At 64.4% G+C, this 21,326-nt stretch overlaps 7 protein-coding genes across 7 annotated transcripts; 4 read left to right on the plus strand and 3 right to left on the minus strand.

The window, feature by feature from the left end:
• Nucleotides 1-271: 271 nt before the first annotated feature.
• On the minus strand, nt 272-1,646 carry VTJ83DRAFT_2364 (uncharacterized protein; the record flags this gene model as incomplete). Its single annotated transcript, XM_071008626.1, has 2 exons — nt 272-853; nt 939-1,646. 2 exons carry the CDS (start codon nt 1,644-1,646, stop codon nt 272-274), a joined length of 1,290 nt encoding a protein of 429 aa, XP_070868904.1.
• A 2,023-nt stretch (nt 1,647-3,669) lies between these two features.
• VTJ83DRAFT_2365 (uncharacterized protein) lies at nt 3,670-4,907 on the plus strand (the record flags this gene model as incomplete). Its single annotated transcript, XM_071008627.1, has 4 exons — nt 3,670-3,704; nt 3,782-4,370; nt 4,481-4,660; nt 4,764-4,907. 4 exons carry the CDS (start codon nt 3,670-3,672, stop codon nt 4,905-4,907), a joined length of 948 nt encoding a protein of 315 aa, XP_070868905.1.
• A 1,338-nt stretch (nt 4,908-6,245) lies between these two features.
• VTJ83DRAFT_2366 (uncharacterized protein) lies at nt 6,246-8,059 on the plus strand (the record flags this gene model as incomplete). Its single annotated transcript, XM_071008628.1, has 2 exons — nt 6,246-7,208; nt 7,253-8,059. 2 exons carry the CDS (start codon nt 6,246-6,248, stop codon nt 8,057-8,059), a joined length of 1,770 nt encoding a protein of 589 aa, XP_070868906.1.
• Nucleotides 8,060-8,299: 240 nt separating this feature from the next.
• VTJ83DRAFT_2367 (uncharacterized protein) lies at nt 8,300-12,100 on the minus strand (the record flags this gene model as incomplete). The annotated part of the gene is made up of 1 exon (XM_071008629.1): nt 8,300-12,100. One exon carries the CDS (start codon nt 12,098-12,100, stop codon nt 8,300-8,302), a length of 3,801 nt encoding a protein of 1,266 aa, XP_070868907.1.
• Nucleotides 12,101-12,913: 813 nt separating this feature from the next.
• On the plus strand, nt 12,914-14,359 carry VTJ83DRAFT_2368 (uncharacterized protein; the record flags this gene model as incomplete). Its single annotated transcript, XM_071008630.1, has 2 exons — nt 12,914-14,258; nt 14,325-14,359. The coding sequence occupies 2 exons, from the start codon at nt 12,914-12,916 to the stop codon at nt 14,357-14,359; spliced, it is 1,380 nt and encodes a 459-aa protein (XP_070868908.1).
• Nucleotides 14,360-14,703: 344 nt separating this feature from the next.
• On the plus strand, nt 14,704-16,266 carry VTJ83DRAFT_2369 (uncharacterized protein; the record flags this gene model as incomplete). The annotated part of the gene is made up of 2 exons (XM_071008631.1): nt 14,704-15,082; nt 15,143-16,266. 2 exons carry the CDS (start codon nt 14,704-14,706, stop codon nt 16,264-16,266), a joined length of 1,503 nt encoding a protein of 500 aa, XP_070868909.1.
• Nucleotides 16,267-16,915: 649 nt separating this feature from the next.
• VTJ83DRAFT_2370 (uncharacterized protein) lies at nt 16,916-20,779 on the minus strand (the record flags this gene model as incomplete). The annotated part of the gene is made up of 3 exons (XM_071008633.1): nt 16,916-18,358; nt 18,427-20,568; nt 20,663-20,779. The coding sequence occupies 3 exons, from the start codon at nt 20,777-20,779 to the stop codon at nt 16,916-16,918; spliced, it is 3,702 nt and encodes a 1,233-aa protein (XP_070868910.1).
• Nucleotides 20,780-21,326: the final 547 nt, after the last annotated feature.

Raw genomic sequence — 21,326 nt, forward strand, 5'->3', positions numbered from 1 at the left:
CCCTTCCCCCCTTTGGCTGGGTCCTGGGCCGAGCAAGCCTTGAGAAGGGTTCTATTGTGTAGCAGGGTCGTCAAGGTCGTTGTCGTTTGTCGTTTCTCTCGTCTTGAAACAAGCCAATCCCGCAAGCAACCATCTACCGTCCACCGTGCGCAACCACCGCTCCTCCTCCTCCTCTTTTCTATTCCTCTCCCTTCCTGATGAAAGAAGATGCGTAAAAAAAAAAAATAATCAAAAAAAAAAGAAACTCTCGCGTACGTCAACGCCGAAAGGCTCACAACCGATACGGAGCCCGATGGTACTGAATCGGGGGCTGGACCTTGACCCCCAGCTTCGCCGCCGTCGTCAGCACGAACTCGGGCTCCCGCAGGAACTGCCGGCCCACAAAGACCAGGTCCGCCTTGGCCTGGCCCCCCTCGTCGAGCTGGACCACGTCGCGGGCCCGCTCCGCCGTGTAGACGAGCCCGACGGCGCCGATCTTGAGGCTCGTCTTGCCGTGCCGAAGCAGCTCGGCGCGGATCTCGCCGGCGATGTCGACCTGCCGCTTGGGGTCGACCTGCTGCCGCGGGTTGTTGCCGCCGGAGCTGACGTCGAGGAGGTCGACGCCGAGGTCGGCCAGGGCCAGGGCGAGCTGCTTGCTCTGGGGGATCGTCCAGGACTCGGCCGCGTCGAGCGAGGCGGAGGGGGACGACGACGATGACGGGGCAGAGGCGTGGGCGTGCTCCATCCACTCGGTGGCCGAGATGCGCACGAGCAGGGGCATGGCGGCGGGGATGACGGCGCGGACGGCCTGCACGACCTCGGTCAGGAGGCGGGTGCGGTTGGCAAAGGAGCCGCCGTAGCGGTCCTGGCGTTGCTGGTGAGGGAAGCGTTAGCCGACGACAACGACGACGGTGATGATGATGCGCGGGCTCCGGGGACGGCCGCGCGGCAAAACGTACGTTGGTGATGGGCGAAAGAAACTCGGAGATGAGGTAGCCGTGGGCGCCGTGGATCTCGACCGTGTCGACGCCGGCCTCGACGGCGCGGCGGGCGGCGTCGGCGAAGCCGCGCACGACCGCCTCGATCTGCTCGGCGGTCAGCTCGTTGGGCGTGGGGAAGCCGTCGTCCCAGGCGACGGCGGTCGGGGCGACCAGGCTCTCGGGCCAGCCGCCGACGTCCGGGCCGGCGACCTCGTGGCGCCCGCGCTCCGTCACGTGCCAGGGGGCCACGGTGCTGGCCTTCCTGCCGGCGTGGGCCAGCTGGATGCCGATCTTTTGGCCCTGGGAGTGCACAAAGTCGACGACGCGCTTGAGGGGCGCGATCTGGCTGTCCTGCCACAGGCCGCTGTCCTCGGGCGAGATGCGGCCGTTGGGGGCGACGGCGGTGGCCTCGACGATGGTCAGGGCGGCGCCGCGCAGGGCGTAGGCGCCGAGGTGGACGAGGTGCCAGTCCGTGAGGTGGCCGTCGTCGGCCGAGTAGGTGCACATGGGGCTGACCACGAAGCGGTTCTGCAGCGTCAGGCCGCGGAGGGTGAGCGGGGTGAAGAGGGTGGGCACGTCCTGGCGGTCCGGCGACACGAGCGCGGTGCCGGCGGGAGGCTCCTGGGCCGGAGTGAAGAAGGGGGCGCCCGGCGCGGGAGCGCTGGCCGAGATCTTTTTGACGGTCATGGCGGAGGACGGGAGGCCCGGAGAAAGGGGGGGGGGGGGGGGGGGGGGGATCGGTGATGAGCGACGAGGGAGCGACGAGGTCAACCAGGCGCGTCAAGCGGTGGATTTCCGGTCTGCTATAAGCCGTTGCCAGCCTGACAAATACGGCGGGATGAGGATGACCAATTCCCTACGAGTCTCTACGACGTACGACGTGTACGAGGTCAAACCAGTAAACAAGTGTAACCTTGATTAGAAAGCAAACCTCGAAACTCCGAGACGATCCCAGGTTCCTCGGGATCCATTCTTCCCCGCCGGCACTGGGCCGGCACTGGGCCCTCCCCCGGAGGGGGTGGACTTTGAGCGTGAGAGCGCCGATGGTGTCATTGTCCAAGAAGCGCGGTCCCTTGACGGGGCTTTGACAAGAGGGCCAAGCCAAGAACGGGGAAGGGGGGGGAACTATGTACGGACTGTAAGCCGAGGGAAAAATGCACATCACTAGTGATATTTCACTAGTCAAGTTTCGTCAGTTGGCTTGGCCTTCTTTTTGTGTTTGCTTTTTTTGGCTGATGACATATCATGAAATTTGAAACATTCTCCAAGTTTCCGCTGTTGCTGTTGGCCCCGCCGGACTGGTATCGTTCATTGTACGCAGTACAAGTACGTACGCAGTACCGAGCACAAAACCCTAACCCCGGGTTCCCTGGTTTTCCATCTTGAAATGCCGAAACACCTGCTTCATCTGGATGAGACAATTGACATTCGACAAATGTGACATGCTCAAGGAAAAAAAAAAAAAAAAAAAACAAGCCAACAAAAACGCACGTACCATCTTCATCGGCCATCGGCCATGGCTTACGCAACATGTAACATTCTAGAAACTACCACCACCTACTTGCACTATGTGCATACTTGCATTGACCCTGTGTGATGCTCCCATGGCGGAAACAACTTACAGCTTCTCGTAAAAGGCAGGTTGAACAAGTACATAATTACCGAGTCGAGGTTGGTGGTTGGAAGATGAAGGAAACCATGGCATCCCCTGCCTCGCTTGGCTTCTTGAGACAGTGCCAACGCTTTTTTACCCCGCGAAGCCATTGGTCAGGTCCGGTCCGGGTCCCCCCGGGCTCCACCGGTTTCGTCTCAGCATGTTCCCCACCTGCGCCGCGTTTCGGAGAAGTCTCCCGAGGCTGGGCATGTCAGGGGGGTTTTACACCTCAGTTTGGCAACGTTAGTGTATAGTATGTACTCTACTATAGGTCAAGGTGAGGAGGATCTTCAGTTGATCGTCAGACAAGGAATGTGTTTTGTTTCCTCGTTTTGGCCTTTTTTTTTTTGTTTTGTTTTGTTTGAGAAACATGACAATGCCTCCTCGTGGCATGCATGGATGATGTTTACATACATACATACACAGCCAAAAAAAGGGGGGAGAAGGAATACTACTAGAGTAGAAAAGAGAGAGAGGGAGAGAGAAAGAGAAAATAACTGAAGATGCCCCTCCGACGCCAAGCGAGAGAGATAGAGTGCCCGGACCCCTCCCCGGACCCTCGCTTGTCACAACCCCCTGGCCATCGTCCGGCGAGAGCCCTACGCTAGCGTACCCGTACGAAGCACCGAGGGTGGGAATCCCACGCAACACTTGCGCCCAGCCGAAACGAAACACACGTGTGTGCAGACTTGTACAGACAGGGGGGGAGGTCAGGCCCAGAGGGGATCTTGCGGGTGGGCGGAGAGAGGGAGGGGGGGGGACCTCGTGGGAGACAGCCAGGATCATGGCTCGCATGGCCAGGGTCGCCGAGCATGGCTCCAGCGTTGGACGCGATGTCACCAGGCACGGGCGTCTCAACCGCACCTCTCTCCATTCATCAAAGGCTCTTCGCCCTCAAAACCCGTCCTTCTCATCTCCCTAGCGCCGCTTCTCGTGTGTTTCTCGGACGACCATCAGATCACCTTTGCTGCTAGCTTGCCGCCGAGCGGCTGTTCTGGCGCCCACACAACCACACACATCGACACCAATAGTAAAGAGAGGCATCGGCGAGACAGCATGAGGTGGAGCAAACACAAATCCGTCGTCGGAACGTGAGTCGATCGACCAGAGCTTCCCCGTCACCTTACCCGTTCCCCCATGGCTAATATACCGCCACGCCCGCTCGCAGCCTCGAGGGGTGCGACGTCGTGACCGTCCTCGTCGGCGAAGAGGAGCGCGAGTTTACAATCCACCGCCAGCTCCTCTCCGACTCTTGTCCCTTCTTCCGCTCCTACCTCGACGAGATCCCCAAGCAGCCATCCAGCCGGCCCCACGACGGCAGCACCGCCGCCTCTTCCTCTTCTTCTTCCTCCTCCTCCTCCTCCTCCTCCTCCTCCGACTCGGACGAAGAAGACTCGGCCCTCCTCCTCCCCTCCGAAGCGCCCGACATGTTTGAGCTCTTCGTCCTCTGGCTCTACCAGCGCCGGCGCTTCCCCTTCATCCTCGACAGCGCCATGCAGACCATGAACCCGGACAAGGCCCGCGCCCTGCGCAACGACCTCGTCCGCCTCCACCTCTTCGCCGCCATGGTCGACCTCCCCGCCCTCCAGGACGCCGCCATGGACGCCCTCCAGGACCTGTACCTCCGCTTCGACTGGGACGTGTCCCCGCGCTTCCTCGCCTTCCTCTACGGCGACTGCGACGCCCAGCACGCCATGCGCCTGCGCCGCTGGGCCGTCGCCATGCTCGCCTGGGCCCTCCACGGGCCCGAAAAGTCCGTCCCGACCTGCACCACCCGCCCCCGCCCGGGTCCAGCCCGACCGCCGCCGCCGCGACTCCCGCCACCCCGGGTGCCGCCGCCGCCGCCGCCACGGCCGAGCTCAACAAGCTCCTCGCCACCTACCCGGAGCTCCAGTCCGACTACCACATGCACCTGCACAAGATGGCCATGTCCCGCGCCGACGTGCGCGTCAAGAACCCGCAGCTCCGCCTCCCCGCCAACAAGCTGCAGAGCGGCGAGCGCTACTTTGGCTTCCGCCAGTGCACCTTCCACTCGCACCGCGCCGCCGTCGGCGAGGGCGCGTGCCCCCACGCCCTCGCCGCCCTGGCGTCCACCCAGCACCCGCTGCCCCCAAGCTGCCCGAGCTGCGCGGCCCGCCCCCGGCCGCAAGCTGCCCCCGCTCCCGTCGGCCGCCATGCGCGCCAACGCCATCCGCGACAAGGAGGACGTCGAGTCGGACGCCTCCGGCGAGGATCAGCTGCTCATCTCGCCCGTCGGGGACCTGAACGAGCTTTCGTTTTTGGATTTGTCGTGAATCCAAGGCGGACGAGGGTCTCGGGACGGCCCTTTTTTTTCTTTTCTTTTTTTTCTTTTGCTTTTGCTTTCTCACTTTCTGTCATTCTTCTTGCTTGCATTTTTTTATTTCCTGTTACGGAAAGCCATGGAGTATGGCTCAGGAGTCAAGGAGCATTACATCTGGGAGGAGGGAGGGGCCGGCTTCGGGTTGTGTCTCATCCACATGCATGCATTTTTTTTTTTTTTCCTTTCCTGGTTTGTTTGATTCTTCTTCTAATCTTCTTCGTTCTCTTCTTCTTCTCATCATATGGTCATGAGACGGAGTTTTCCCTGTTGTTTTCCCCTAGACTCGGCGGGTGGAGGACAAGAGAGGCTGGTAATGTATTATTTAGAACAAGCTTGTGGGTGGGCGGGCGTGTGTGTTTATGTGTGGGTGTCTTTGAATGGCGATATACCCCCTTGTGAGAACAGACAGCAATAATACCCCTTCTATCAAGTTCATGCCTTGTTTTCTTTTCTTCTGCCTCCCTGGAACGACGGTGGACAGGCTGAAGTGACTATCCGGCCAGCGGCCTGTCGGCAGGATACAAGAGGCCAGCTCCGGACTACACAGATCCAACATGTCGGAACGCAACAGCACGGGCGCGGTATTGCGGAGGTTCATCCGCAGGCCGAGAGACAGTGACAGCAACGCATAGCACTTAGGGACGGCCCTTGCATGGCGAGTGGTGCAAAAGTCGGCATGGGCTGTGCTGCCCTGCCGTCCGAGGTAAAAGAGGCGAGGTGAAACATCACGAACGAGCTGGGGAGACTCGGCCAGTCCATCCGAGGGCCAACCAACCTCTTGTCGTTGTTCCCGTCCATAGACTCAGGGGTATACAGATTCTGTCACCTCTTGGGGTTCGCAGCACGGCTTTTCAGAAAACATCCGCTTTGTTTCGTCATGGTCCTGGTCCCTCACCATGGTCCGTCGGCTCGGGCCCGTCAGAACAAGGCCAAACGACAACGAAACAATGGCCTTGTTCAGGGGATGGCCCCAGCTGGACAATGGCCTTGTTCCCGAGACAATCGAGGACAGAGGTCCTTTGTTGACCCTACATGATAAAAGCCCGTCTGGAGGTCGGCACCTCTTCTCGGCATCACACCATCCATCATCTCCTCAGCCTCACCGACAACAACCGCCAACCAACCCACCCCTTTCTCGCATCTGTTTCCCTCTGCGAGAGAGAGAGAGAGAGAGTGAGAGTGAGGGAGAGAGAAAGAGAGAGAAAAACACCACCGCTGGTAAGTTATCACCAACCCCCCCCCCCCCCCCCCTCCCCTCCCTCCCAACGAACCGTCTAGGTTCAGAGGCACGATGCCGCCCCCCGCCGTTCAGGCCAGCGAGAACAACGAGCTCACGTTCGGCGTCGAGCTTGAGTTCCTCTTCTACTTCCGGGCTCCCAACGTCGATCCTCGGAACCTGAACGACGGGCGCGACTGTGTCCCTGTGCCCTGGACCATCCCCGCCGACTGGATCGAGTCGGACCCTCGGCTGCCGCCGGCCCCCGTCCTCCCGGACGGCATCCTGCCCGAGGTCCCCATCGAGCTCATCGACCCTGACCCCGAGGACATGGCCGGCACGGCCCTCGGATGGGCCATGGGGCTCGTCCGCAAGGCCATCCTGACCGTTCCCGGCGCCCGGGTACAGGGGCACACGGTCCCGTGGGACGAAACGTACAACTCCATGTACGTCTACCTCGACATCGACGACGGCCCGACCGGCTGGTGCGTCAAGCGCGACGCCAGCGTGGACGAGGTGGAGCTGCAGATCGACGGCTACCGCTGCGTCGGCATCGAGGTCAACAGCCCGCCCCTCTGGGACGTCCCCGAGAGCCACCGCCACGTCTACCAGGTCGTCCAGACCCTGACGAGCCGGTTCCTCCTGCGCGTGCACCCCCGCTGCGGCTTCCACGTCCACGTCGGCGCCGGCGGCGTCGACGAGGCCCGGCCGCCGGAGCCCCGCTCCTCCTCCTCCTCCTCCTGGGCGGCCGAGTCCGCCTGGGGCAGCCCGATCCCCAAGCCGGCCAAGAGGCACGACCTCGCCGTCCTCAAGCGCGCCGCCGCGCTCATGTGGGCCGCCGACGGCGTGCTCAGCCACGCCCACCCCGTCGAGCGCGGCTGCAACCGCTACGCGCCCTCGATCCGCTTCGCCTCCCGCCTCGCCCACGGCCTGTGCGCCCGCCACCGCGTGCGCAAGGACGCCTTTGGCGACGAGCACGTCGGGGTCATGGAGCTGCCCATCCCGTCGCAGCACGACCGGGCCTGGCTGCCGCCCAACGTCCGGAGCCTGCCCCTGGCCGGCGGCGGCGACGGCGGCGGCAGCAGCGGCGGCGGCTTCCCCGCCTCGAGCCCGCCCGCCGGTTCCCGGGGGCCCGCGCCGACCCGCTGCCCGTCAGGGCGCACGAGTGGTTCCAGCGCCTGTCGGTCGGCCAGTTCGGCGCGGACCGGCCCGAGCGCGGCACGCTCGCCAACCCGACGGTGCTCTCGGGCATGCAGCCCATCATGATGTGCGCCAACGCCGAGCAGCTGGCCCTGCTGCTGTGCGCCCCGCGCGCCGGCGTCCGGGGCTACGCGCACGGCGAGTCGCGCCTCAACTACAACCTGTGCAAGTACCTGCCGCACCCGCGCAGCAGCCGGGCCTACTACGCCTCGGGCACCGTCGAGTTCCGCGAGGCGACGGGCTCGCTGTCGGCCGACTGGATCGCGACCTGGAGCGGCGTCTGCCTGGGCCTCTTCCGCTTCGCGCGCGACGCCAGCGACGCGCGGTTCTGGGCCGTCATCCGCAAGCTGGCGGCCGCCGAGGAGGCCGAGGAGGACCCGGACCCGGGCCGGCAGCAGCGCGGCGGCTACGACGTCGTCTCGCTCCTGCACGACCTCGGCCTGTTCTCGGAGGCGCTCTGCCTCGAGGCCAAGCTGCGCGACAAAACCAAGAGCCTGTGGTACCCCAACTTTCTCGTCTTTGGCGAGAGGATCCAGGACGTGGACAACATTGAGCGCCGCGAGAGGCTGTACTACAACATGCTCGAATGGCAGAGGAACCTCCTCGAGAGGCTGATGGCCCAGGAGAAGGCCAACAAGGCTTCCGAACCGTCTAGCCAGCAGCAGCAGCAGCAGCGCGACACCCGGTAGGTACCACTCTCTCCAAAGAATCCCTCCCCTCTCTTGCTGTCCTATATCATACATAGATTGTGTTCGAACAATGAAAACGGTAAGTTCTTTACTACAGGTTCCATGTGTCGTAATTCTCTCAAGCGTGCTTGTATTTGAAAGAAAAGCCTTCGGGGACGGTGAACGTCCTCAGTTCAACAATAAGAGTATTATGTGTCTATTCTTGTTCTTCGAGGCTGTGAGCTGCTCCCCGTCCCCCGTTCACGCCTGGGCCTTTCTCCCCTTGCCAGCGGCTCGGCCGTTCCTCCGCCTCTTACCCTTCCCGTGGTCACCGCCGTCCTCTTCCTCCACGCCCCCATCACCTTCCATCCCGTCCTCTCCCCCGTTGCCCTCCTCCTCTTCCTCCTGCTCTATCTCCTCATCCCTCACAGCCACCCTCGCTTTCCTCTTCCTCCCTGCCTTAGGCTTCGGCACCGGCGGCGGCGCAACGGGCATCTCCCCCGACCCCAGCTCTCCTCCTTCTCCTCCTCCTCCTCCGGCCGCCCTGGCCCTCAACCGGCTCACCGCCTCCGCCATCCGCTTGCTCGCGCCCTTCCCCTTTTCCCTCGGCGCAAACGCCCCCCCAAAAAACCTCGTGATGTTGCTCTGCGTCCCCTCCATCTCGCGCCGGTTCATGTCCCGGATCACGGGCACGAGGACCTCGTCGGTCCGCTCCTGGCTCCACCCCACCGTGCCGATCAGGAACCGGCGCAGGCCGTCGAGGTCGGGCACTCCCCACTGGAAGGGCTCCGGGCTGCTGTCGACGACGGGGCGGAGGTAGGCGTCGGCGACGGCCGGGCTGGGGAAGCCCGGCGGCAGGAAGAGCTTGGTGGCGTGGGCCTTGCGGAACTTGCGGCGGAACGGCGAGCGCGCGTCCGCCTCCTTGCTGCGCCCCCGCTGCTGCACGTCGAGCCACCAGTCGCGGAACCGCTCGAGGCCGTCGGCGCCCGGGAACTCGGCCAGGAGCTCGAGGGCCGTGACGGGGCCCACGCCCGCGAGGCCCTCGGTGTAGTCGGACCCCAGCAGCTGCGCCAGCGCGATGAGCTGCTCGCGCGACAGGGACAGCTCCGCCTCGAGGTCCTCGGCGAGGTAGCACTCGACGTACTTGTTGGTGCTGAACATGTTCTTGTAGACGTGCGTGCCGCCGAAGAGGAACGTGTCCGAGTCGTCGGTGACGATGCCGTCGACGAGGCCCAGGCGCACGAGCTCGGCGCACTGGGCCTCGGCTTCCATGGGCGCGGTGATGTAGGGGATGCCGAAGAGGGTGAGGAGCGTTTGGCACTCGGCGACCATGACCTGCGTCACCTCGTCCGCGTCCCGCCGGTCCTTCTTTTGTTGCTCGCGCAGCTGCCGCAGCTCTTTCTCGTACGCCTCCTTGTTCTCGCGGAGGGACTTGCTGTTGAGCTGGCTGGCGAACCGGGCGTGCTCCTCGGCTTCCTGGGCCAGCTGCACCATGAGCTCTTCGTCTTCGGGATCGCTGAAATCGTCGAAGCCCTCGGGTGCCGGGGCGATAGGATCGACAGAGTCCTCGCCCGGCGCTTGTCCGCCGTCGGGCCGTGTCTGGTCTGGCGCCGGGCTGCTGTTCCCGAAGAGCTCCGCCTCGATACGAGCCGCTTCGGCGGCTTCCTCCTCGGTGTAGACGTCCTGTGTTGGCTCGCCTATAGCACCGGCTAAAGCGTCGAGGCCGCTTGGGAGAACCACGTCCTCGAACTCCATCCCATCTTCCGATTCGCTGACAGGGTCTTCAGAAGCCTTGTTTTGGGCCTCGTCCGGTGCAGCCGTGCCGAGGGATGTTGCTGCCCCAACACCCCAAAGACCTTTCGCGGGTTCGGAATCCCTTGTTGATGGCCCGGGAACTGACGTAGCCCTGTTGTCTTCCAGCGAGGGCAGGCTAGCTCCCGGCATCTCTCCAATCGCGGGCTTTTGGATCGGCGCCGGCGGGGCGTCTAGAATCTCGACGTCGCTGCTGTCCCCGCTCGACGACTCGATCTCGATCACCCCGTCGTCCTGGCGCCGCAAAACGTCCTCTTCCTCTGCATCCTCCTGGCCCATCTGCCTCTCCAGCTCCTGCTGCTTCCTCACCGACTCTCGAATGTCTGTGGTGTCCGTCAGCCACGGCGGCAGCGGAAGCGGTTTGTCGTCTTTGCTTTTCCCCGAGGTGGCCTTCTCTTGCGCTGACTCCTCTTCTCTCAAGAATCCTCCAGCCTCGTCATCCGACACGGGTTCAAGATCAGCCACTTCGGCTTTCTGTGGCGGTGGTGGTTGCGGCGGCGGCGGCGGCGGCGGCTTCGGCTTGGACGCGGCTGCTGTCGCAAGGGTCCCGCCGAACGCTTTGCGCCAGTCGAGCTTCTCAAACGGAAGCGGGCCGCCGAACGGGTTTCGCCCGTTCGGGTTCGCTGGCGCCGGCGCTGGTGGCTTGACAGGCTGCGGCCTCGGCTGCTTCTTCCTCGCGGCAGCCAGGGCCGACTGGAGGTCAACGTCGCTGTCGCTGGTGTCGCTGCTTCGGCGGCGGCGGCGGCGAGGCACTGCGGCGGTGGACCTGTTATTCACGAGGTGCGCCACCCCCCAGCCTGGGATGCCTGCGATGGGCCCTGGGGCTTCGACGGCTTTTTGTTCCCATTCTGGCGGCGCCTGATCCGGTGTTTGGTCCTCAACATGGGCCTGATGGCTGGTGGCTTGCTGATGTTCGAGAGATAAGGCCATGGCCCGGTCGAGGTCCGCGCCGTCGTCGGCCTGGTCGCTCAGGCCGTGCTGGTTCTTCAAAGACAGGGCGATGGCTTGCTGCACGGCCTCTTCCTCCTCGTCGTCTTGAAGAGCCTCGGCGTCATCCCACAACACGGCTTCATCGTTGTGGTCCACAAAGAGCGACTCCTCGGCATCGTCCTTGGGCTTGGGCAGCCGGTTCAGGCCCTCGATGGGGACGTCTTCAAAATCCACATCTTCCCAGTCATCCTCCTCGTCGTTGTCGCGCGATTGGTAGCGGAACTCCAAGGCGTCGACGTCGATGGGCTTGTGGCTCGTGCCCGTGTCCTTGTCCCGGCTGACGACGCCGAGCGCCCAGCCGCCCTCGGCGCCTTCGTTCTTGACAAGGATGTACTCTCTGTTCCTGTCGCCGACGATCCGGTTCACGCCCAGCGTCAGGTCCGTGCCGGTCATGCCGATCTCGTGCATCAGGCGCTGGGTGAGGCGATTCCTCTCCCGGACCCTCTCGATCTGAAACCTGGAGAAGGCCATGCGGTCGGGAAACATGCCGTCGAGCTGCTCCTTGCTGAGGCCCATCCTGAGGCGGCTCCGGATGCGGGCGGCGTTAAGGATGTTGTAGCGGTCGGCGGGAGGGAGGCTCTTGAAGAAGTCGCCGTCAAAGTCGATCTTGCTGAAGTCGTACAGGTTGATGTCCTCGCCGTTGTGGAACTGCTGGGCGTACTCCTCCAGCTCCTCGAGGCTCATGATGCGGGGATCGTCCGGCTTCGCCATGGCCTCGATGTCGGTGTGCAGGTCCGGGAGGTGGTAGGCATCCTGCTTGTGGAAGCGTTCTTGGCGGTTCCGCTGGCGGTCCTGCTTCGACATGCCCAGCTCGTCGGCGTAGACGATGTCCTCCATGGGAGGCAGGTCTTCCTGCTCCTCCTGGTCGGGCTGGGCGCGCCGCTTGCGCTTCCGTTCCTGCTCCTGGGCCAGGCGGTGCATCTGCAAGGCGAGCAGCTTGCCCGCCGTGCGGGCGGCATCCTCGCGGCGAAACTCGCGCCTCTGGCGGCGGGCCTGCAGGGTGGCGCGCTTCAGGGCCGGAGCGCCGCCGTCAAAGACAAAGACGGGCTTGATGCCATGCCACAGCAGCTTGCAGATGCGGCGAAAGAAGCCGACGACATGGCTGTTGTGCAGGACATTGCCGTCCTGGTCGCGGACGGCCTTGAGGAACTGGTAGATCCAGATGGAGGCGTCGATGGCGAGGCGCTTGTGGTTGAGGGTGGCCAGGTTCGTCGGGCGGGCGCAGGGCTGCACAACGGTCCAGAGGCCCTGAACACCCATGATGGGTTATGGAGGGCGAGGAGGAGCAGGGTGAGCGAAGTGGATGAGATGAAGGCCTGAACGCAGCCGCCAGGATGACCAGGTCGCGATGTCGTCGACGCCGGGCTCAGCAGCCACGGGCCCTCAGCTCAGGGTCACAATGGCGAGGCCTGGCTTCCACCATTGGACTGGACGTGCCGTGAGACCCGAGGTTGTCAGGGGTCTCATCCAAGCTTGGATGAAGAAGGCTCTCTCATGTGAGAGCCGGAACGGTAGGGTGGGAGGTTCAGGATGATGGAAAGAACAGAGAGGCTTCGGGATCGATGTCTCGGTAGCCTTCGGTGATACGGTGATACGGCGATTACGCCGTGACGCTATACAGTGCGTTAGACAGTATCGACACGCACCCGTCACTGTGTGAACGGGTTGTCCACCTCAACGCTCCCATTCCAGGGTTAAAGTTGGTTCGTCAGTTATTATCATACACCAGGGTTAGCTGTGACTAGCGCAGGTGAGGGGCACAAGCAAAGGATGGAGGGGCAAGACATTTCTTCACAACCTCAAAGCTCACTCACTAGCTTAGCACAAGCAACACACCAACAACTCCAACCATTGAATTCTGCAGAAGGAAAATCAGACCCTAGTCTTTTATATTTTTCCCTTTCTGTGTCTAATTTCTCCTGTCTGCTTCTGTTCTCTCTTGGAAAAGGACTGTACAAACTCCTCCTACCTAGATCACAACAAGAGAAGGGAGAAAAAGAAGGACAGAAGGAAAGGGGGAAAAAAGAAAAAAATAGAAAAAAAACCAGAAGAAAAGAGTGAGAGAGAAAAATAATGGCCGACACCGACGCCGACACCATCTCCTCCCGCATCTCCCCCTCCTGCCCTCCCGAAACCCAACGCATCCTCACCGCCGCCTGGTCCCACGACCTCGACACCGTCAAGAAGCTCCTCAACACCCCCGGCCGCGCCAGCGCCCAGGACCCCGTCACGGGCGAGACCCCCCTGCATGCCGCCATCCGGGCCTGCGGCAGCCCGTCCGAGGATGACGACCCGGCCGACCTCGAGGCCGCCCGCAAGACCGTCTACGAGCTGCTGCTCTGGGGCGCCATCTGGAATGACGTCGACAACCGCAACGAGACGCCAGGGTGCGTGGCTCGCCGGCTCGGGAGGACGGATCTGTACAACCTCTGCGTGGATGCCGGCGTCAGGGCCGAGATGCTGTTTGGGGTGCTGGACGGGTATGAGCAGCTGGGAAGCGATGGAGGCGACGAGGAGGAGGACGGGGAAGACGTCGAGATGGGGAACGATGCCGTTGTGATCGAAGAGGACGGCGACGAGGCACCGGAGCTGGTCAACGTGGACGAGCTGAAGCAGAACGGGACGCCGGAAGACCAGGACGAGCAGCCAGAGGAGGAGGAGGAGGAGGAGGAGGAGGAGGAGGAGGAGGAGGAAGAGGAAGAGCCCCGGTTCCAGCCTCCCACAGACACCACCCAGGCCGACGTCACCTCGGAGGCCTATCTGCGGTCCAAGCTCACGTATTCCGACGGCAAGCTCGTAGACGAAGACGGCAACGGCGTCATGATGGCCTGGGAGACCGAGATCATGCGCCAGAGCGTCGACGCGCTGCTGCCCGGGAGGGAGCCGGGGAAGCGCATCCTCAACATCGGCTTCGGCATGGGCATCATCGACACCATGTTCGCCGAGACCAAGCCTGCCGTTCACCACATCATCGAGGCCCACGCCGGCGTCCTGGAGCACATCGACAGCCCGGGCTCCAAGTTCGGGTCGGCCTGGGAGGCGAGCGGCCCGAGCCCCGGCGCCTTCAAGGTCCACCGGGGGCGGTGGCAGGACATCTGCCGCCAGCTGCTCGAGGCCGACCAGGTCTACGACGCCATCTACTTTGACACCTTTGGCGAGGACTACTCGCAGCTGCGCATGTTCTTTACCGAGTTCATCCCGGGCCTTCTCGACGGCCAGGGCCGGTTCGGCTTCTTCAACGGCCTCGGCGCCGACCGCCAGATCTGCTATGACGTGTACACCAAGGTCGCCGAGCTGCACCTTGCCGACGCGGGTCTCGACGTCGACTGGAAGGTCATCGACGTCGACATGTCGCAGCTGGCCGAGGAGGGCAAGGGGGAGTGGGAGGGCGTGAAGAGGCGGTATTGGACGCTGGACGGTACGTTCCCTTGCCCATTGGCTGTCGTCCTCAACTCGAGTTGCACCCTAACGAACCATATCGCAGAGTACCGTTTGCCGATTTGCACGTTCTTGGGGTAGAAAAACACCCCCCCTTGGCTTTTCACCAATTACATCAACGTCTTCTACTTACCAGATAGGCCGCGGGGCTGGCTGCAGATGTGAGAGTCCTTTGACGTCCGCAGCAGGCCTCAGTGCATTGTTTGCGTGTCCCCCAACCCCGCCAGTGGGATCGTCGACACCATGCCAACAGAGCTGTTGGGCGAGCCATCGCCGACATCGCGCACGCCGAGCCTACAAGATCGTCCGGGCGCCTCTTGTTCGGTCGGTGCCATGGCCGGCCGGTCCTTTGAACCCTTCGATGCACATCACCACCCGCCTTGTCTGTCCCCTCCTCGCCGTGATTCCCATGCCACCGGCCACCCATGCCATCGCAGGAGCAGGAGCAACGCCAGCAGCATCTCATCCTGGCCGAGAACATCGCCCTCCTTTCTCGTCTTGTCCAAGCTCCGACGGCCCCCTATGACAACCCTCGCCCCTCGTCCGCCGCTGCCCGCGACCCAGGTCGAGTCCTTTCGTTTGATACCGAGGTGTGTTTGGCGAGCACGTTGGCGTTTCTTGGCTCCATCTCCGATGACCCCTGCCATGTCATTGCTGTATGCGTCGAGGAGGTCCCCAGCACGAGGTCGATCCAAGTCGTCGTCGCCATAAACAAGGAGTGGCCGGACTCCCAGGAAGGCGTCCTGAACCGCATCCAACACGGGCTGACCGTCGTCCTGGGCCGCCTCGCTTGTGTGTCGGAGGGTGCGTGTCTCTCCTCGACGATGCCTCAGCTTTGTGCGCTTACCAAAAAGGCCCTTACAGCCGAGGAGGCGCAGGTCCAAGAGAGCGTGATCGACGCGGTCGCCGACATGTGCCGACAACGCATCCTTGCCCGCGTCAGATCCAGGAGGCCGGATGCTAGGTATCACAGAAAGAAAAGGCAGCATGCTTGGCTGGGCTCGCTCCTCCAGCGAGCCCTCGAGGCCGTGGGCCGACAAGGCGATCGCAGCCTCTCCCTGGCGGACCTCGACACTTTCAAGAGGCGTGCCCGGCGCCTGCTCGCGAGCCTGGAGCTGCTGGAAAGCTGCCACGAGAAGGACGTGCACCGGCACATCCTGGCCGTCCTCCGCGCCGCCCATCGCCTCCAAAGCACCGGCCGGGTCGCCGCCATCCTGTCCGCGATCCCGACAACCGATATGGAGCCCACCGCCGTAAGCGCCGCCGCCGCGCGCGTGGAAAAGCTGGCCCGGTATTGGGAATGCTCCGTCTACCTCGTCGGCCTGGCCCGGTCCCTGGGGATCTTTCGGCGCGCCGAAGTGATCCCCGTCTCTCTCGGCCCCGAGTTGTTCGCCAGGGACGCGACGCCGGTCCCGCCCGACTGTCTGGAGCGGTGCGTCGAGCGGTGCAAGGGGCGCATCGCGCCGCTCGGCTTCCCGCGCCTCGAGGAGATCGAGAAGAGGCTCGTCGCCCGGGCCTCCTTGGCCGGGTACGTTCGCCAGCTTCTCGGCACGGCCAAGGTCCACGCCGAGGTCCAGATCGTCTGCCGCTACGAGCTCCGCCCCGCGGCGGTCCCGCCCCGCGTCATCTGCTCCGGCAAGAACGCCTGCTACCTGTGCAATCTGTTCGTTCGGCTCCACGGCGGCGGCGCGTACCACCTCCCGGGGACCCACGGCAACCTGTACCCCGGCTGGCGCCTGCCCCGGCACCCTTCGCTCCAGCGCACGTGCGCGCAGCTGAACCGGGCCTTGGAGGCGCGCGTCCGCGAGGCTCTCCCGCGGTCGCTCGGCCCTACCCCGGCGCCGGCCGCGCCGGCGCGGTGCGGAACCAGAACGAGAGCGCCGTGTTTCCTGCCTTGCCGCCGGTCGCCACGCTGGCCGGCGCCGCGGCGGCGGAGGGCTCTTGCGGCCAAGATGCCGAGGCGAGGCGGCCGGGGGAGCCGGCGATGACGACGACGACGACGACGACGACGACGACGACACCGCCGAAGGACGGCCGGGGAGCTGCACAGGTCTCTGATGTTCCCGGAAACGACATGCCGCGGCTTGTCGGAGAGGAAAGCGGCGGCTCGGTTCAAGCACCTTTGGCACGTGAAGATAACAATCAGGGGACAGTGCGGAGCTTCTTGAAACGTCTGTTCTTCTGGTGTGTTGGGGACTGAAGACGTGGGGTTGGTAGAGACAACAGCACCTGCCAACGTCCTGAGCGGGCGGGTAGGTTTTGTTTAGTTCGATCTCGGGTGTAAAGTATGACAGGAAGCGCGAGGATGCGCGATGATCATGGTACCAAGGCACACATCTCAGGCAGAGAGACAGGAATGCCAAGGTCCAACAAATTGCAATGGCCTGTGATAGAGGGTCAAAGTGGTTCCCTGTTCACACACACACAACAACGTAGAATGAGAGGGCACTGGTGGGGGAAGTCGACCGAGCCACGGAGAAGACAGAGAATTCATCCATCCAACCGGTCCCGGAACTCCAGGCCAAGAAAAGACCGTCCATATACAAAAGATTTATGTCTCCAAGCACCCTCTATGTCGTACATACACCAACACACACGCACACACACACATCGCTCGTCGTCCCTCTCAGAGCCCTCTCACATCAAGCTGCTCCTCCCCCCGACCTCCATGCTCGGCTGACCGTCCTTCATATCCCCGCTCCTGCCCACCACAAACTCGCGGTAGATCCTCTCCAGCCTCGCCCTCTCCTTGGCGCTGATGCTCGGCCGGGTCGCCTCGAGGGCCTTGGAAAGGTGGTGCCAGCGGATCACCACCTCGTTGCCGCTCGCGTCCTTGGCCTTGCCGCTGGCGTCGGCGCCGTGGGCGTCGGCGGCGCCCGACGGCTTGGCGAGCTGGCGGGCCCGCTTCCTCGCTTGGCGTATGGCCTCGAGCTTGCTCGCGATGGCGGCCTGCTCGGCGAGCTGGGCGGCGCGGGTGCGGGGCGGCGCCGACGCTCCGTTGGCGGCGGCGTCGGCGCCCGCGGCATCGTCGCCGTAGCGGAACTGGAGAAAGTTCCTGGCCGACGAGGAGGACGAGCCGGGCTTTTTGGACGCGGCGCCGCGGCGGGAGGCGGCCGAGGGCTGGTGCTCCTTGTCGTTGAGCACGTCGTGGATGGCCTCGAGCTGGGCGTTGGAGACGAGGGCCTGCAGGTCGGCGCCCGAGAAGCCCTCGGTGCGGCGGCCGAGCTCGAGCATGGCCTCGTCCGAGCCCCAGACCTCGTCGGCAACCTTGACCTTGGTGGCGAGGGCGCGGATGATGTCGAGGCGGTCTTCGAGGGTGGGGAAGTCGCAGAGCAGCGACTTGTCGAGACGGCCGGGGCGCAGCAGGGCCGGGTCGATCAGGTCCGGGCGCGAGGTGGCGGCCAGGACGTAGACGCCCGACAGGCCCTCGGCGCCGTCCATCTGGGTCAGCAGCTGGTTGACGACGCGGTCCGTGACGCCCGTCGAGTCGTGGCCGCGCTTGGGGGCGATGGAGTCGAACTCGTCAAAGAAAAGCACGCAGGGCTTGGCGGCCTGGGCGCGGGCAAACAGGTCGCGGACGCTCTTTTCCGAGGCGCCGATGTACTTGTTGAGGATCTCGGGCCCCTTGACGCTGATGAAGTTGAGGCCGCACTCGCCGGCGACGGCGCTGGCGAGGAGCGTCTTGCCGCAGCCGGGGTAGCCGTAGAGGAGGAGGCCGGAGCGGAGGCGCAGCGGGCACTGGGCAAAGATCGGCGCGTACTTTGTCGGGTACTGGAGGGTCTCGAGGAGGACCTGGCGCGTCTCGCGCAGGCCGCCGATGGAGGCGAAGGTGGTGGTGGAGCTCTGCAGGGTCACGTTGCGCAGGGAGGCGGGGGTGAAGCCCTTGATGGCGGCGTCGAAGTCGGCGCGGCTCAGGCGGATGGTGGCAGCGTCGCGGTCGGGCGACTCGCCGACGGTCCGGCTGAGGGCCTCGTTGCGGGCCCGCGAGAGGAGCACGCCCAGGTCACCCGGCATGTAGCCGTCCGTCTGGCCGGCGATGTCGAGGAAGTCGAGGTCGAGGTCCAAGACGAAGCCGCTCGCCTGGCCGCCCGACCGCTTCCGCGACGGGCGGACGGGCCGTCCATCCAGCCGCCGTCGCCGTCGGTGACGCTGCCGTCGGCGGTGGTCGGGCGGCTGCCGGCGTCGTCGTCGTCGTCGTTGTCATCGTGGCCGTCGGGCTCGACGGCGCCTTGCCTGGCCAGGGCCTCGAGGATGCGGCGGCGCGTCTCCTTGTCGGGGGCGTTCAGGTCGACGATCTCGCGGACGATGTGGCCTCCGACAAGCACGTTGTGCAGGGAGTCCTTGCCGCCGCACGTGGCCAGCAGGACGACGTCGCTGTCCTTGCCGCAGTACTGGCGGACCATGGCGCACAGGGCCTCGCTGATCTGGCGGCTGCGGGCGTTGTCGTTGCCGACCTGCAGCTCCGTCTCGGCAGGACACAAACGGTCGAGGTCGTCGAGGATGACGATGGCCTTGCCGCCGAGCCGGGCGCCCCAGCTCGCGGCCATGAACACGCGGCTCAGGGTCTCCTTGATGGTGGTTATCCTGGACTCGTCGTTGACGAGCTTGGTGCAGGGGAAGTAGGTGGTGTGGTAGAGGTCCGAGGCGCGCAGGGCGCGGGCGACCGTCTGGGCCACCGACGTCTTGCCGGCGCCCTGGCCGCCGGTCAGGAGCACCGAGGACATGTGCGAGAGGTGGGCGCGGAGCTTTTCGAGCAGGGCGTCGATGCCGACCAGCAGGGGGGCGGGCCCGTCCAGGGGCTCGGCGTCGGGCTCGGACAGCCACGACGGCTTGGGGATGGGCGGCTGGACCACGATGGGCAGCTTCCACTCGGAGCCGAGGATCCAGCTCGGGGACCTCTTGCCCTGGCTCTGGCCCTGGGGCGGCGCGGGCTCGAACCTGAGCACGGCGCCTTCCCAGCCGCGGGGGCACTCGAGGCCGTCGTGGACGCCGAGGACCTGGCCGTCGGTGAGGGGCCCCAGCAAGAGGCGGATCCCGTCGGGCCCGTAGATGTGCTTGACCTGGTTGGCCGCCTCCTCCTTCTCGGCCTTGGACTGGCCGCCGAACTTGAGGCCGACGGACTGGGCCGAGGCGGAGGTCTGGAAGGGGTAGATGGCGAGCTTCTGGACCGAGTCGCGCGAGACGCCGTCCTTGTCGGAGGTCTTGCGGGGCAGCGGGGCCGGGCTCGGCTCGATCTTGACGACGCCGCCGACCATGTTCTGGCAGCCGAGGGCGGCGCAGAGGGGCGACGAGAGGGCGGCCATCTGGCCGTCGGGCGGGTCGTCCCAGGGGCGGAGGGACGCGACCAGCTTGGCGGCGGCCTTGGCGGGGGGCTCGGCCTCGGGGGCGGCTTGGGCGGCGGGGTCGGCGGGGGGCTGGAGGCCGGCGGGCCGGACCACGGTGACGGCGACGTGCTTGACGCCCTGGAGGTCCTTGCCGGCGAGCAGGTCGCGGTCGACCCAGACGCTGAGGTCCTCCGGGGCGGCGTCGTCGAACCAGTCCTGGCAGTTTCTCCTGTCGATGCCGCGGAAGAAGAGGGCGGGCTTCTTGTCGTCGCGGGCGCTCTTTTTCCGGGCGGTGCTGGCGGAGCTCTTGCCGCTCTTTCTCGAGGCGCCGCCGACGCTCCGGTTGTCCTTGGAGGTGCGGGAGGCCTTTTGGCGGGTTTTGGGGGCGACGATGACCTCGGCATCCGGGGCGATCTTGGCGAAGGGGGCGTCGGCGGGCAGCGGGGGCTCGAGCGACAGGATCTTGATGCTGGCGGTGGAGGTGGGGGACAGGTGCAGCGTCAAGGGGTGGGCGCCGGCGACGACGCCGCCGCCGGGGGCGTAGGCCGGGTTGGGGACGGCGCGGATCTGGAAGAGCAGGTTGTCCTCCAAGAAGGTGCCGTGCAGCTCGATCATCTCCCAGTCCTCGGGGGTCAGGGGCTCGATGTTGACGGTGTGGGCCATGGGGGGGTCGAGGTGGACGGTGACGGTCACCTTTTGGCCGTCGCGAAGGCCGAGGGTGGCGGCGAGGGTGGCGTCGAGCTCGACGAGGGAGAGCTCCTGGTCGCGGGCCCCTCTAGGGCCGCTGATGCCTTGTCTCCCGACGATGGGAGCGACGCGGCGCTTGCTGGGCATGCCGGTCCATCCCAGGTAGATGGACTTTGTTGACGATGACGACGACGACGGCGACACGGGGGAACTGGAGGAGGGGGAGCCGTTGGCGGCGGGGACGCGGTAGCTGATCTCGACGATGACATTTTGGGAGGGCTAGCGACAGGACAAGACCGAGAGGCGTGGTCAATTCGTTGGGGATTCTTTGGCTTGGAGCGACAGACAGAGCTGGGTAGAGAGGAAGTCTTACCGTGTTGGTATTGGCCAGCAGGGCGGCCAGCGACGGCGGCAGGTTGACCAGGCAGTTCTGCAGGTGCACCAGCGCGATCTCGGCGGAGGCGGAAGGATTGGATTTCCGCGGCGCCATTGTCTTTTTTTCTCGTGTCTGTGTGTGTGTGCTGATGGCGACAGTAGTCGTGGTAGTGGTAGTGATGGTGGTAGTGGTAGTGGTAGTGGTAGTGGTAGTGATGGTGGTGGTGATGGTGGTGGTGATGGTGGTTGAAGGAGAGAAGGGGGGGAAAAAAAAAAGAAGAGAAACGGAAAAAAAAAAGAAAGAGAGCGACAACCCGAAGAGTTGTTGTTGAAAGGTGAAGAAGGTGAAGAAGGAGCAGCGCAGTACAGTGCAAAGCAGGGCAGTGCAGGTTGATGGATGCGGCGCGTGTGCCGTCACGGGATGACGGATCTTGAGGGAGGGACAGCTCTGCAGGAGGAACCGGGCCCGAGTCGCTGGAACCCTCGGCGAGTCTGCCGGCTCTGGCCTCTGCGCATGTGCCGAGGCTGGCCCGGCGATTCGGTGGTGGGTCAGGTTCCTCCCCCCCCCCCCCCCCACTTCAGCACTTCGGTCAGGGTCAAGCCGGGTACCTTGCCGCCCGGGTCGGGCAGGCTGCCCTGCCCTGTGCTAAACGAAGCCTGGC

This window comes from Remersonia thermophila, chromosome 2 (assembly GCF_042764415.1).
Source record: "Remersonia thermophila strain ATCC 22073 chromosome 2, whole genome shotgun sequence".
NCBI classification, from domain to species: domain Eukaryota; kingdom Fungi; phylum Ascomycota; class Sordariomycetes; order Sordariales; family Chaetomiaceae; genus Remersonia; species Remersonia thermophila.